At 44.2% G+C, this 13682-nt stretch overlaps 1 protein-coding gene across 4 annotated transcripts in view; it reads left to right on the top strand.

Moving 5' to 3' along the window:
• The window catches only part of PAG1 (phosphoprotein membrane anchor with glycosphingolipid microdomains 1), a 139488-nt gene that overhangs the window by 109658 nt on the left and 16148 nt on the right, over window positions 1-13682 (top strand). For all 4 annotated transcript variants that reach the window (XM_053660911.1, XM_053660914.1, XM_053660912.1 and 1 more), the window contains one exon: window positions 12425-12637. In XM_053660911.1, coding sequence (XP_053516886.1) covers window positions 12513-12637 — 125 coding nt within the window. In that variant the 5' untranslated portion in view covers window positions 12425-12512. The remainder of the gene's footprint in view (window positions 1-12424; window positions 12638-13682) is intronic.

Below are 13682 nucleotides of genomic sequence, written 5' to 3'. Positions count from 1 at the left end.
AGGACATGCATGAACAGAAGGTTTGGTTTCTGTGGTTCCCAGAATCCACCAGTGTGGAGCTCTGTCTGTTCTATGTTGTCACAGCCTGCCCATGCCATGTTCCAGTTCTATAAGAAGTAAGTAGCAGTGGCCAGTTAAGAGTTTAGAAACATGAATGACTCATCTAGCTGAGTGATTCTCAACTGCTGTGGGGACGCATTTACAAGTATCAATGTCCAGACCTTTACCCCAGCCCAGTTAAGCCAGTTTCTGGGATTAGGCCTGGGCATTGGTTTATTGTAAAAAGTTTCCCAAGTGATTGTAAGGTACAGCCAGGGATAAAAACCATAGTCTGATTCAAAGGAATTTAATAATTCATAATAGCCTTTAAGATAAAGTTGGTTTGGCTTTAATCATTTTATAGTCTTTGCATCTCACATTATCTGGATAAGATTTCATTAGAGATCAGAACATATGCTCCCAAAGATTTATTCAGACGGGAAATCTTTTTTTTACCTTCCTTCCTTTTTCCTTTTCTCATCCTTTGTTTTTTTTTAATATATCTTTCTCGAAAACCTAATCTTAACATTGAGAACTTTTAAATCTATGAAGGAACAGTCCATGTAATTAAATGTAGAGCATCATGTATGCCGTATTTAGAAATTAAAATCTAATTCTAAGAAATCTTAACATTGTTATGATAAATTCACATATAAGATTCTTAAAAACATATGAAATCAATTTGTAATTGGGTTGGTGCAGAGAAAGGGAAGACACATGTGGGCTACAGTGATCACTTAATTGAAGGATAATTATGGCTCTGAGCTTCCAGCTGGCCTATGAACAGGGAAGAAAAAAGAAAATATGATATTTGTATATACAGTTTAGTTGTTATTTTTTTAAAAAGCAAACTAATTTGTCAGGATTAAAAAACAACCTTCTTCCAAGCACTAAAATCTCTGAATTTATCACTCAGATACACAAAGCTTTATGTACTACACAAGGGAACACTGTAACTCATAGTTTTACCAAAAACTGTAGGTAAACAAATCATGACAGTTTCTTATATTAGTATTTCATAAAAGTCACCGTTGTGTGGCAGTAATTAGTCAGTGGGCTCAGCTGCCTTATAATACAGTTCCTTGCTCATGATAACAGGACATTGTTAGCCACATACAAAGGTGATAGCATTTCAGGTGGCAGTGGGAGGAGAGTGTCCCTCAATTCATCCGAAAGCCACACCCAGTAAACATTAGGAGGAAATGTGTCACATCACAGCGCTGCTAAAAAATGAGAAAGACCGGAATTTGATCTTTCATCCTATTCCTACCCTAAGTCATCAAGTGATAGTATTGTTATGGCATAGTCTTCGGGAGAATACTAACAATTTGGGGATTATACTGAAATCATCCACCCTGGTGCCTAGATGGGTCCCGGCTACAGAATAAAAGGCAGTTTAGTGAGTGTCCTAGAATGTCTAAGGTTGTTTTTAATCATGTTCTCAGTTAGATAAAACCATGTATCAGTGACTGCTAATGATCTGGTTGTTCTTCACATTTGCTTGTTCTTGATATACTGAAGGAGGATTTCAAAGAGTTTGGAGAAAGGGCTAAGAAAAGTAACATAAGAAAGACTGAGTCATTTTTTTAAATTTAAGGTATAATAATGTATTTTTTACATTAATGTTGAGAAATCACAACCATTATAAATAACGGCTTGCAAAAAAACTGGGAAGAAGCCACTTGGCTCAGATGATTTACTGCATTTTGCTGTGTATAATGCGCACTTTTTTGCCCAAATTTTTGAGGAACAATAAGGATGCACATTATGCGATAATCCCACGTGTAATGCACACAAAATTGTGGATGCACATTGTACACGGGAGCACATCATGCAGCAAAAGAGGGTAACCCAGTGCATTAAAACAAGTGTTTCAATAAAATTAATTTATGTCCTGAAAACACACCCTGTTGCTCCATTTTGTAAGGATACTTTTTGAAGTTTTTCTGTATTGGCAGCATGAGAAGTTATTACAGTGTTCCTTTCCAGATCAAACCCCACAGTTATGTCTCCCACAGTGCACCTGCACTGCAGCCCTGCATTGCACACCCGTTCACACCGTAGTCTGCTCTTACAGCCACTGCCACTTGAAGCCTCGGCGGCAGAGAAGACTGAGCACCCATCCCTGACTCCAGGTGTAACATTTCTTTAAGTTCCCTCATCCTGTTTTTAAAATTCTTAATAATCTTACCTTTTACTACATAAATATGTTTATTTTATTAATAAATGAAAAAAATGAACACTGAGTAACTTGGATGCCCAGGAAGGTGAGGTTGGCATGTTTCTCCACAACACATCCCTACGAGGTACCTCTCCTGAACTGTGAAGCTTGCCAGTCCACCGTACGTCACCCCAGTGCCCCTGAAGTGTGCATTTTCCAAAAGAGGTGAAAACATAGCATGGAGAAGAGAGGAGTGGGGGGCGTCAAAGCCATATCCTGCCATTAGCTTTCACTGAGCAATCTGAAGACTTTCTTGTTCTCTGCTTTCCAAAGAACATGGAAACTGGGGCAGAGTGACCACAGTGCTACCTAACATACAAAGTGCTTTGAACTCAGGGGAAAGGCTGTCTTTAAAATATCAGTGTTATGAATCCATAGTCTATGTCTCTCTGAAACGCTCTTAATACTATGGCAAATAATGTGAGTCCCACATGTGATCCTTCAACTTGGAATCCACTGTGACATTCAAAACACACTAAAATCCTCTTATACTAGGACTTTCATACACATAGCCTTAACTGTTACATAGCTTCCATTTTGTTCCTGATTTACAAACAGAGAAAATGGGAAGTCTTGGGGGAGAAGATGTGATTTTCATTAGCTTTGAAGACTTTCAAAATGGCATTAGTTTCAGTTCGTTAGGTCTTACCATCACATTAGCATGTGGCCTTGTGCGGAGACGAGGTGCCCTGTGGAGACCCCCAGGAGGCTCCCTGCTGTCTCACTGCCTCTGCCCACTGTCACTCCACAAGGGATTCAGTTTTTCCTTTCACGGCATGAACCAATGGAAATAGACAGCGTGTAGAAACCAAGTTCACACAAATGTTTCTTCTCACCCTTTCCTGGTTCCTTCTCCAATGAATCTGCTGGCCAAATGCTATTTCAGCTGTGACTAATTCTTCACTTCTCAGAGCTTGGTAAAAAGAGAAAGTTATATGTCACCAGGATTTCCCATGGGCTCCTAACACCTTTTGGGCACAAGGCTATCAGTAAACTACTTACTTCAGAACAACATAGGGTATATTTCTTGGACTCCTTCCAACTCTACTACACCAGAACTTCTGAGGGTCAGGCATGGGTATCAGTATTGTACCAGGTACACCCAGGCGTTGTGAGCAGGACTTGGAGGGATGCTGAAGGGTGTCTGTGCTGTGGCAGATGCGCTCACATGGCTTGGGAAAAAAGGAAGGAAACCTATGGGCTGATGGATGGAGGGGTTTGGAGACCACACATGTTGGTGCAAATCAAGACTAGTTGTTTGGTAGGGGCACAGTAAAAACACTCAGCATTGAAGTTGAGAAAATATTCTCTTGCTTAGAAGTGAAATACTATTTTACCCTGTCGTCATGTCTCTACTCAAGACCCTGCAGTTAGCTCCATGTTGCCTTTTACATCTAGTCCAAAGTCTTTTTGACTTTCTTGGATATTCATGGTCTTTGTAATGATCATGGACCTCTTCCAAAGAATGTCATGGGTCTGAAATTTGAGTTCCACATTTAGTCATGGCAGACTTTGTAAAAACAGATTCCTCACGAATATTGCTACATCGATTCACCCATCTTGTCCACCTCTTCCATCAATGGAGTTTTTTCTTCCCTAGATCAGGCAAAGGAAGAGAGGAAAATAAATTTATTAAAGTATGTAGAGACATACATTTATGCATCATTCTTAAATTCACAAGTTACCCATGGATTAAGAACAGCTACAGACAAAGTGGGAGCGCAGGAAAACATCACCAGTGAAACCCCCCATGTCCGGTCCCCTTCCTGCCTCAGAGGCACGCACTCTGCACACCGACCCAGCTCTCTCGTCCTCTCTGTCTCCCCCATTTCCTCACCAGATGACTTGTCTCTTCCAGTCATGTTTGCCGTGGTAAGATTTTAAAGCACATGCCAGCTCTCCCATGAATCTTTGTTTTTTTAATTAAATTTATTGATGTGACATTAGTTAATAACATTATATAAATGTCAGGTGCACAATATTATAATGGCCATCTTATTTTCTCTTGTCACTAGGCATGTGACTGCCTTTACCACTCTGCCTTACTTACCCCAAGTAGTGCTTTTTCAAGCTTTGCTCTAGCTGTAAAGTGAATGCAGTTCCTCCCATTCAGGAGGGATGGGGGACTCTCCCAGGTTCCTTCCCAGGTCCTAGGTATCCATTGAGTCCTCGATCGGTGGTTGGTCAACCCTCACTATGAGCGGTATCTGCATGACAGGTGGTCCTTTCCACCCCGCAAATGCTCACAGGCTGTCTTTGGAATCCACTGGACACATTGAGGCCAGTTCTCAGCTTGAAACAGTATTAGTTTTAGGGACCTACAGCTGCATCACGGCTGCATCCAGTGAACAGAATCAGGCTACAGTTGTGACCAAATGTAGGTTCTAATAACAAATGGTGGGAGCAAAAGGCTTGCAGCCTTTGGGTTTTGTTCTGAATCCACACACTTGGAATTCAACAATAAAGGGTTTTTCATCTTTGATCAAAGTCTATATCTTCATTAGGAACTTACTTCTAAATATTTTTAACCTCTAGCAAACTGAATTTTATAACCAAGTTGCAGCAGATTTGGGTAATCTCATATTCGAGGTTTGATTAGAAGATGAAACAGGACTTCTGGTCAAAATGAAGGCATAAGTAAACATGCTTCATCTGCTCACACAACTACAGCAAAAATTATAACAAGATTACAAAACAAATATCACACAGATTTGTCAGAAAATCAAGCTGTATACAAGTCCAACAACTGAAGATTTTAAAAAGCCATGTTCACCGAGATGGGTAGGAAGGGCAGAGACATGAAGTGGTGCAGAGAAGCAGCAGAACAAGTGGTTCCACATTCACATACAGTATATAAAAATGGGGAGGGATACCACAGGACTGAGCAATCCTAGCCCCAGACCAGACAGGAAGACAGCTCCCTCCTGGTCAGTCTCCAAAGGCCAGGCAGTGGAATTGTCCCTTCTTTGAGCCCTCCCTACACAGAGCCACAAAGCAGTGAAACAGGTTGCCCAGCCTTGGCAATTACCTAAGGCTCCACTCCACACAATTTACATGTGCCTTTTCTATACTAGGCCATGCTACTAAGACAGAGAGTCAAAGCAGCTCTACCTAATACACAGAAACAAACACAGGGAGGCTGGGAAAATGAGACAAAGAAATATGGCCCAAATTAAAGAACAGAACAAAATTCCAGAAAACAAGAACAAATAAAATGGAGATAAGCAGTCTATCAGATGCAGAGTTCAAAACACTGGTTATCAGGATGCTCCAGGAACTCATTGTGTACTGCAATAGCATAAGAAAGACCCAGGCAGGACTGAAGGTTACATTAAGTGAAATAAAGAAAAATCTACAGGAAACCAAGAGTGGAGGAGAGGAAGCTGGGAATCAAATCAACCATTTAGAACATAAGAAAGAAAAAAAGCATTCAACCAGAACAGCCAGAAAAAAAATGAATTTTAAAAAAAATGAGGAGAGAGTCAGAGGCCTCTTGGACATCTCCAAATGTACCAACATCCAAATCATAGGGATGCCAGAAGAAGACGAAGAGCAAGAAATTAGAAAATTATTTGAAAAATAATGAAAGAAAACTTCCCTAAGAATGGCAAAGGAAATGGACATACAATAAGTCCAGGAGGCACAGAGAGTCCCAAACAATTTGGACCCAAAGAGGACCACACCAAGACACATCACAATTAAAATGCCAAAGGTTAAAGATAAAGAGAGAATCTTAAAAGCACTAAGAGAAAAGCAGACAGTTACCTACAAAGGAGTGCCCATAAGACTGTCAGCTGATTTTTCAAAAGATACTTTGCAGTCTAGAAGAGACTGGCAAGACGTTTTCAAGGTGATCAAAAGCAAGGACCTACAATCTAGATTACTCTAACCAGCAAAGCTATCATTTAGAATGGAAGGTCAGATGAAGTGCTTCCCAGACCATGTAAAACTAAAAAAGTTCATCACCAAGCCCTTATTATATGAAATGTTAAAGGGACTTATTTAAGATCATAACTATAAATATTAACATGGCAACAAATTCATAGCTATCAACAACTGAATCTAAAAAACAACCTAAGCAAACAAGCAGAACAGGGACAGAATCATAGATATGGGGATCATTTGGGGGGTTATCAGCGGGGAGGAGGAAGGAGGAGAATGGGGGACGAGGTACAGGGATTAAGAAGTACAAATTGGTAGGTACAGAGTCAACGGGGATGTTAAGAACAATACAGGAAATGGAGAAGCCAAAGAACTTACATGCATGACCCATGGACAGGAACTAAGGGAGGTGATTGATGGAGGGAAGCGGGATACTGGGCAGAGGGGAACTTCATCAGACGAGAATGTGGGAAGGAGGCCAAGAATAGTTATGGTTCCTCTTTCCTCTAAAAAATGTAGGCCTAGCCCCCTGGGAGGGAGACGGGGAGGGCATGTCAGGGCTTCTAGGGGATGGTGCAAGCGTGAGATATTATGCCAGGAAGGGGTCAGAGCAACACTAAGCTTGGAGGCACAGATCGCCAGTGCTGGAGGCCTGTGGTTGGTAAAGATTCTGTACAGAAAAACCGACATTTCCAATGTTGCCTCTTCCAAGGAGATGGTCATCGGCTTGGTGACAGGACACAGAGACCAGGTACTGTGTTCCTGCCACAGAGTTAAGGTTCAGCCCTCAGACATGCTTGTTTTATTTTTGAATCATTAGCTTGTCGTGTTCATCTCTTGTGTTCTCTTCCTCTCCCTTACCTTGTAAAGTGGTCAGCTTCAGAATCTACTCATCTTTCCCGTATTCAACCAGATTTTCCCAGCTGGCTCCAATCTCCCACCTCACATAGAAGTTTGGGCTCTGGTGGAAAGTGAGGTGGACACATTCCTGCCCTTGAGGAGCTTTTTGTTCATATCAGATGGGCAGACACACAGGGCAGGTAGAAAGGGACTTGGAAGCCAGACCACAGTCTCTAAAACACCTGGTTAGACCTGCTAAGGCAAAAGGAAGCCCCTACTTTTGCTCCTCAGAATCAACCAGTATCTTCCACCTCTCTTCCTCCCTCTCTCTGCAGATTTACCATTAAAAATATGAAACTCAGGAATTGTTCTCAGATCAGGATAGGAGCAGAAGCCACATGGGAAGTCACTCCTTACCCATCAAAGCCACTCCCCTGCTGGCTTTTCTGAGGTGGAAACATCATGGTGGCGGGGCTTTACCAGCAGTAAACTGTGTGGCTTCTGTAGTGAGAGTTCAACGTGGTCGTGAAGACACGTGGCAGCCACACAGAGGCCCCCACACCCACCGAAGGGCCAGCATCCCATTTCCTGTGCAGATCGATAGGTTCGGTCTGTATGGAGAGTTAATCAGGTTATGCTGACAGCTGCCTCAAGGATTTATGTCTTGCTGCTCTCCGGTGGAAACTGGCTCCCTCTGCCTCCAGCAGCCACCTCCAAAACAGAGTCAGCTTGGCGACATTAAAGCTTTCCAGGTGCCTTTATTCTGTGTTTCTCTGAAGCTGCTGCAGAAAGAATTGTCAAGACACCACTCCCTACTGATGTCCCAAAATGGTGCAAGAAACTGTGAATGAGAAACTCTGACCCTGGAGTCCCTACTGCCCTTTGCTCTTGGGTGCCTCCCCCGACTCAGGGAAGGAGGGCGTCGGGGACATCCTTGTAAAGAACTTATTTGGCAGAAAATCTTTGTGCCTCCGCAGGATAGACAGTAGACATCTGCTTGGGTGATTTCTGTGTTGACAGCAGCCCTGGTCACCAAGTTCAGTGTAGTAGGCTTGCCTTTGACCTGAAGAGAGATCTACCTGAATTTAAATATTTTAGCTTACAACCCCTTTGGGAGAGTTGCGGGTTCTGTTGAGAGTCTAGGGCAGCCTTGGCCTGTGCCGTGCCAGCATGCCTCAGCGGGTGAGAGCCCAGGACGGATGCCCCGCAGAGCTTCGAGCTCCTCACCGTGTGAACTGTGCTTGGTGACTCTGCGGCTCAGACGGTCATTTTATCATGTGGTTCCCACACCTTGTAATGACCGGGAAGGAGGAGTTGGGCCCATCAGTGAGGTTGCAGTGGAGGTGGTTTCTACCCTGCATAATTATGGGTCTGCCAGGACAGCTCTGCCATGGGAATGAGTCATCACTGAGCTCAACCTGCCTCAAAGGAACCAAGTGTCTGCTTGGGGCTCATCTCCCTGACCATCCCACTCCGCCAAATCGTTATTTACAGAATTTCCCATGATCAGAGCACCTACTTGTTAAAGAGGATTTAACTAAAACACAAATAGCTGCAGTTGGTCTGCACCTTTTGTTAATTCTGTCTGTGTCTTGTTTTCTCCCCCACCGCAATGGATTTTGGAGGCTGATAGTTTAGGTTGATGGAGGCCATGAAAATGACAAGCAGCACACACAGCAGAAACAAGTCTGCTGAAGAGCCTGAGGATTAGGGCGGAGGGCGGCGTTATACTGCCACCTTGTGGTTAAAATGCATCTGCTTTTAAAGTGAAAGGCTATCAGTTTTTCTACTCATTGAATCACATAGTGATTAAAGTCATGAAATGAATGGGTATGAAAGAATAAGAGGTTATGGAGCAAAATAATTTCATCCCAAATATTTTAGTCCAAAATAATTGTCCAGACCAGTTTTTCAAACGATCCCCGACAGAAGTCCTACAACCTTATGCACTGACCTTGCTCAGGGCGGAATACAAGTTCCCACCGTAGTCTGAAATTATATAAAATCGGGGCAGGGGGTGTATTGCCCCTTTTACAGCAATATCACACATTAATATTAAATTCTGGTCTTGGTCATGATTATATAGCAATGCAGCCAATGATGGAGTCTGTTCTAAAACAAAAAGAACTCCCACCTTGTGCAGCTCATCTTAGTGGGGTATCAGAGCTGTATAACTGTGAGTGCAAGGCCAGTGCTGCTTCCCCTTTGCCCTCTGATGAGTAACCCACCGCATCATTACACATGTGGTCTGACACTGGGGTATTTGTTATTCTTTGAAGAAATAATATTCTGTAATTGAATGCAATTTGATTGAGGATGGTAAGAACAGGATTGAGAGAAACAAGCATGAGCACATCAGGGAAGACGTCCCCAAATTCCTTGCGTACCTCTGCTGGTATGGATTCATTCTGGAGTCCCAGAAAATGCTTTACTTGTATAGGAATTAGCAGAAGACATGGTGGTCCTCAGGACAGTGACAGTGTCCTGGACTTAGCAGCCTTGGGTCATCTTTGCCTCACGGCACCTGGCTGATGAGGCACACAATGAACACTCCTCATTGTGGTGGGCCCTTCCTTTCAGGATTATTTACTTTGCAGACACTGCCTCCTGTCTTCTTATTTTTACCCTCTCCTGCTAATCCTGAGAGAAGCCTTCCAGCCATGGGGACAGACGTGGATCTCCACACTCTCAAACCAAAAGTAGGACCCAGAGCACTGCACGAGGGCCCAGCCTTGGGGGAATGGCCGCTGAACTTCCAGGAAGGCCTTGGACCGTTCACAGGAGACCTCCAGTCTCATCCTCACCAATAGGAAAGAACATGGAAGTGACATATGTTTATCTGCAAATGGGGTCCGTACATCTGTACACACTGGGGAGGAACGATCTAGCTTATATACCTGGGGTCAGTCCGTCTACTCACACAGGGGAGGGGAAGTCCAGCCATACACAAGGGGGAGGGCAGGTCTGACTCAATTGCAGGTAAGCCACCAAAATGTAAGTAGGCCATGAGCAGAGAAGGAATGAACTGGAGAAGTATGGAAACAGAAGTCTTGAAAAAGAGAGCAGGAGAGAAGAGCAACGGGGCACAGACCTCCTCTGAAATAGGCCTGATGCCCCTGGAGGTGTGCTGTGAGCTCAAAGTCATGTGCGTGTGGCCCCTCCCGGGGCAGTTGCCCTTGACCCATCCCCATCCCCACCCCTGCTGGACTGTCTAGCCCCAGCAGAGGCTTCTGGGAGGTGGAAGCACCCTTGGCCTTGGAGATTACAATATATCTGACTCAGAAACATGTACCAGATAATGATAATTCTTTTCACTGTGAGATTTTTGTTCACAGTGGGAACTTTAGGAAAAAAGTATTTCTTTTAGTAGCTTTTTAGCCAATTCTAGTTGAAGAGGAGTGAGCAAGGAGTTTGGACACATTTTTTTCTGAATTATAGCCTTTATTCAGACGCTTGCACTAATCAGCTTTCATTGTCTCTTTCCCTACATTGTTTTTATCGGCCAGCACCTCACGTATTTTATTATATCCTATCAGCCTCCTGCGTGGAGAGAAAGAGAAGCAGAGAAATGTACCAAAGTGGAGAAGGTGCCACATACCCCACAGTAGCTGCTGGACACATGTCTGGCTTTGGAATCACTCACAAACGTGCTGTTTTCTCAGAACCTGGCGCTTCATTAACAGACACTAATTAGCTCTGCTGTGTGAGTGAACGAGGGGGTGGAGGGGGAAGCAAGCAGATGCCTGCACGCCAGATTACATATGTTGTGCTTTGGGCCTATACATAAAACTTAATTCCATGTGTATTCATGGGTCGCCAAGATATGTGCTTGCTTGAATGTTTTTGAATAACTTCTGTGGTGCCAATTTGTCTCGTACATTGAAAGTGAATCAATTGCTGTTTCAACAAGTCCTGAAAGTAGTGGTGGTGACATTCATTCAGGGGGAGCCACCAGAGCAGCCCAGCTGGGTGTGGGTTGCCCGAGACTGTGCAGGGAGAGCTGACCAGCGCGGGGGATGCAGGGAGCTCCCTTCTGCATGGGAAGTATTTACAGAGTATTGGGAAGTGTCCCTGTTGATTCAAGGGCCAAGGAAAACAATCACCTTGTCTTCTAGAATTCTCAGTGTACATTACAGGTGTATGTAGCATTTTTTTCTTTTTCTCCAGCTTTTTGTCATTCATTATTCCTCCACCTTAAATATTCAGATATATGAAACATATTTCACCTGGCAAAAACTCAGTCCTGTTGAAACACCCTGTCTGCCCTGAAGCCACCAAGTGCTGGCTGGATGGGCTCACCGTGATGATAAAACAGTGACGCCTCTTTTAGTGAACAAACAAGAATGGAAACATAGACAGTCTTACAAGAGGATAAGTTTTTTGAATTTTGGCTTGTTATAAGACAACACTTTTTATCTGCTTACCTTATTCGTGAAACCTGAGATTAAGTTAGAGGCTATTCCTTGTAAGTTAGAACCGATCAAAGCAAATGTTCTTTAAATTAGACCTCTTTGACAAGAGGTCATTAATTTGACTCTACTACTCCATTTCTCAAAATGTATTACTTGAAATTGTTCGGAAAACTAATCTGCCCATGTACAGTTAAGAGAAAACATACCAAAAAGGGAGCAGAGCGCCCTCTACGGGTGAAGATCAGAGGCTTTGGAGTCAGAGACCAAACTCCCTTCACTTGAGACACCTGATAGGGAACTTACTCAATGTCTCTACCATTCAACCTTTTTGTCTGAAAAACGAAACGGAGATTATCAGTTAGTGCCTTCCTCACAGGCTAGGGCAGCGATTAAATGCAGAAAGCATTTAGCAGAGGCCCAGGCACATGCCAGGTGCTGAAATGTACTTGGTACAGCTCCTATACTTCATTTGTTGTTCATAATTTCTTGTTTGCTGCTGGTGATGTTTCTTAGCAATGACTTTCATCCATTCACCTGAAAATGTACGTATTGGGTGTTCATAGAAGTGCTGTGAAAGCTGGCCCCAAAAGGAAATAGTTACGTAAACAGAATAGACAACTGTTAATGGGGTGAATGTAAACACATTCTCTTTCTTGCATTGCACCAACATGAAACATTCTGGAAGAGCAGCGGGTTTGGGGAGCTAGAGAGACAGGTGGGGAAGTTGCAGCCTTAGTAAGTGCTGTACCCTGCCTGGGAAAAAAGGTCTCCAGGTACACACTGATGTGTCTGCTGTGGAGTACCTGGGGTCCTATAAGGAATCTGTCCCCAAACATTCCAGGACGATCCAACACCCATCTCCTCACATGCTGTGCAGCGCTTGTACATTCCTTGTTCACATTTGTAGGGGACAAAGGTCCAGTTGAATCCAGAGCACTCACCTCCCCGACTCTGCAAAGCCTTCCGCCCAATGGGATGCTGGCTTGTTGTCACCTGTGACGTCCTTTCAGACAGATTGGTCTCTCCGCAGGCAAAGCAGGGACGCAGCCCTCACCCAGCGTCTCCAGCTCCAAAGGACTGACGTACTCACCAGCCCAGCGCCACCTCCTGGTTTTACCATGGGACCCTCTGGGAGCCTGCTAGGCAGTGAACACTTGCAGCTTGTCCTTTTGGGGAGTTTGGCAGCTGCCACCACTTTCTTCCTCATCACCTTCCTCATCTTCCTGTGCTCCAGCTGTAACAGGTGAGAGCATGTGTGTCTGCTGGAATCTCAAAATGGCACGGCCCCGCCCCCAGCACCCCATAGAAAAGCCTGTTGTGATGGGGGAGCCCACTGCACAGACAGTCGCAGAAACTTCTGAGTTCAGATTAACTGACATCTCTGCTGTCGAGGGTCCTGGTCCTGCTCTGCTGAGTGAAACCTCTACCTGGCTTTGCCAGGGAGCAATGGGAAGAGCCCTGTGGACGAAACTTCCCGGAGTGACGTCCCTGCTGCTCTCTTGAGCACTGGCCAAAGTTTCCATTGTCTTTTTCTGTGGACGTTTGGAAATCCAAGTATGATACGGATTGAAGATATGCTTTTTGCTACTACTTAAGAATTCCTGCATGTCTGCTGTTACCTGGCTTTGGAGGGACCAATTTGTTACAGATTTGCAATAATCTAGCACTGCTGTAGTTTCTAAAGAAACAGATTAGTTTTTCTATAAGAGAGATGTACTGTTTATGAAATAATCGTCTTATCTTTTCTTAGAATTCCCCCCGCTTTCCTTTATGTCTCACTCATATAAAATATCTGTACCCTCAGAAAAGAGACCGTGGCTCAGAGAGAAGCAGGGTTCTTTCTAAGAGGAGTGACTGTCAGGGTGTTCAGACACTGTCGCAGTATGTGCCGCTGCTGCTGGGAGCCTCTGCAGACCCCCAGTCCCCTTCCAGTAACCTCGGAAGAGACTCGAGTGTTATTTAATGGTCTGATATGGCTTCCTACCTTAATGTTTCTGTCAAGAGGGCTAACGCTGGACTCTCTGAACCCAAGAGCCTCCTCCTGCCTGCTGAGGTTGCACCCAGGCCTCAGAGCTGGGACAGTGTGACCAGGAAGAAATAGAACCTCGGCTCCCTGGGCCTGGTTGCTGGCGGGCACCGGACCTGCCTCTGTAGTCACTGAGTCTCCCACTAAGTGGCGATGTTGCCTTACATATCTGTGGGACACAAACTCTAGAACTGTTGGCTCTCTTAAGAGTGTCCAGAGTAAAAATAAATTCTATTTTTGTGCTACGGACTTTTCCATAGAC

The sequence above is a fragment of the Artibeus jamaicensis genome, unplaced genomic scaffold (assembly GCF_021234435.1).
Source record: "Artibeus jamaicensis isolate MK-2021 breed Jamaican fruit bat unplaced genomic scaffold, CSHL_Jam_final scaffold_916, whole genome shotgun sequence".
In the NCBI taxonomy this organism is placed as follows: Eukaryota; Metazoa; Chordata; class Mammalia; order Chiroptera; family Phyllostomidae; genus Artibeus; species Artibeus jamaicensis.
This window is presented reverse-complemented; position numbering and strand designations above follow the sequence as displayed.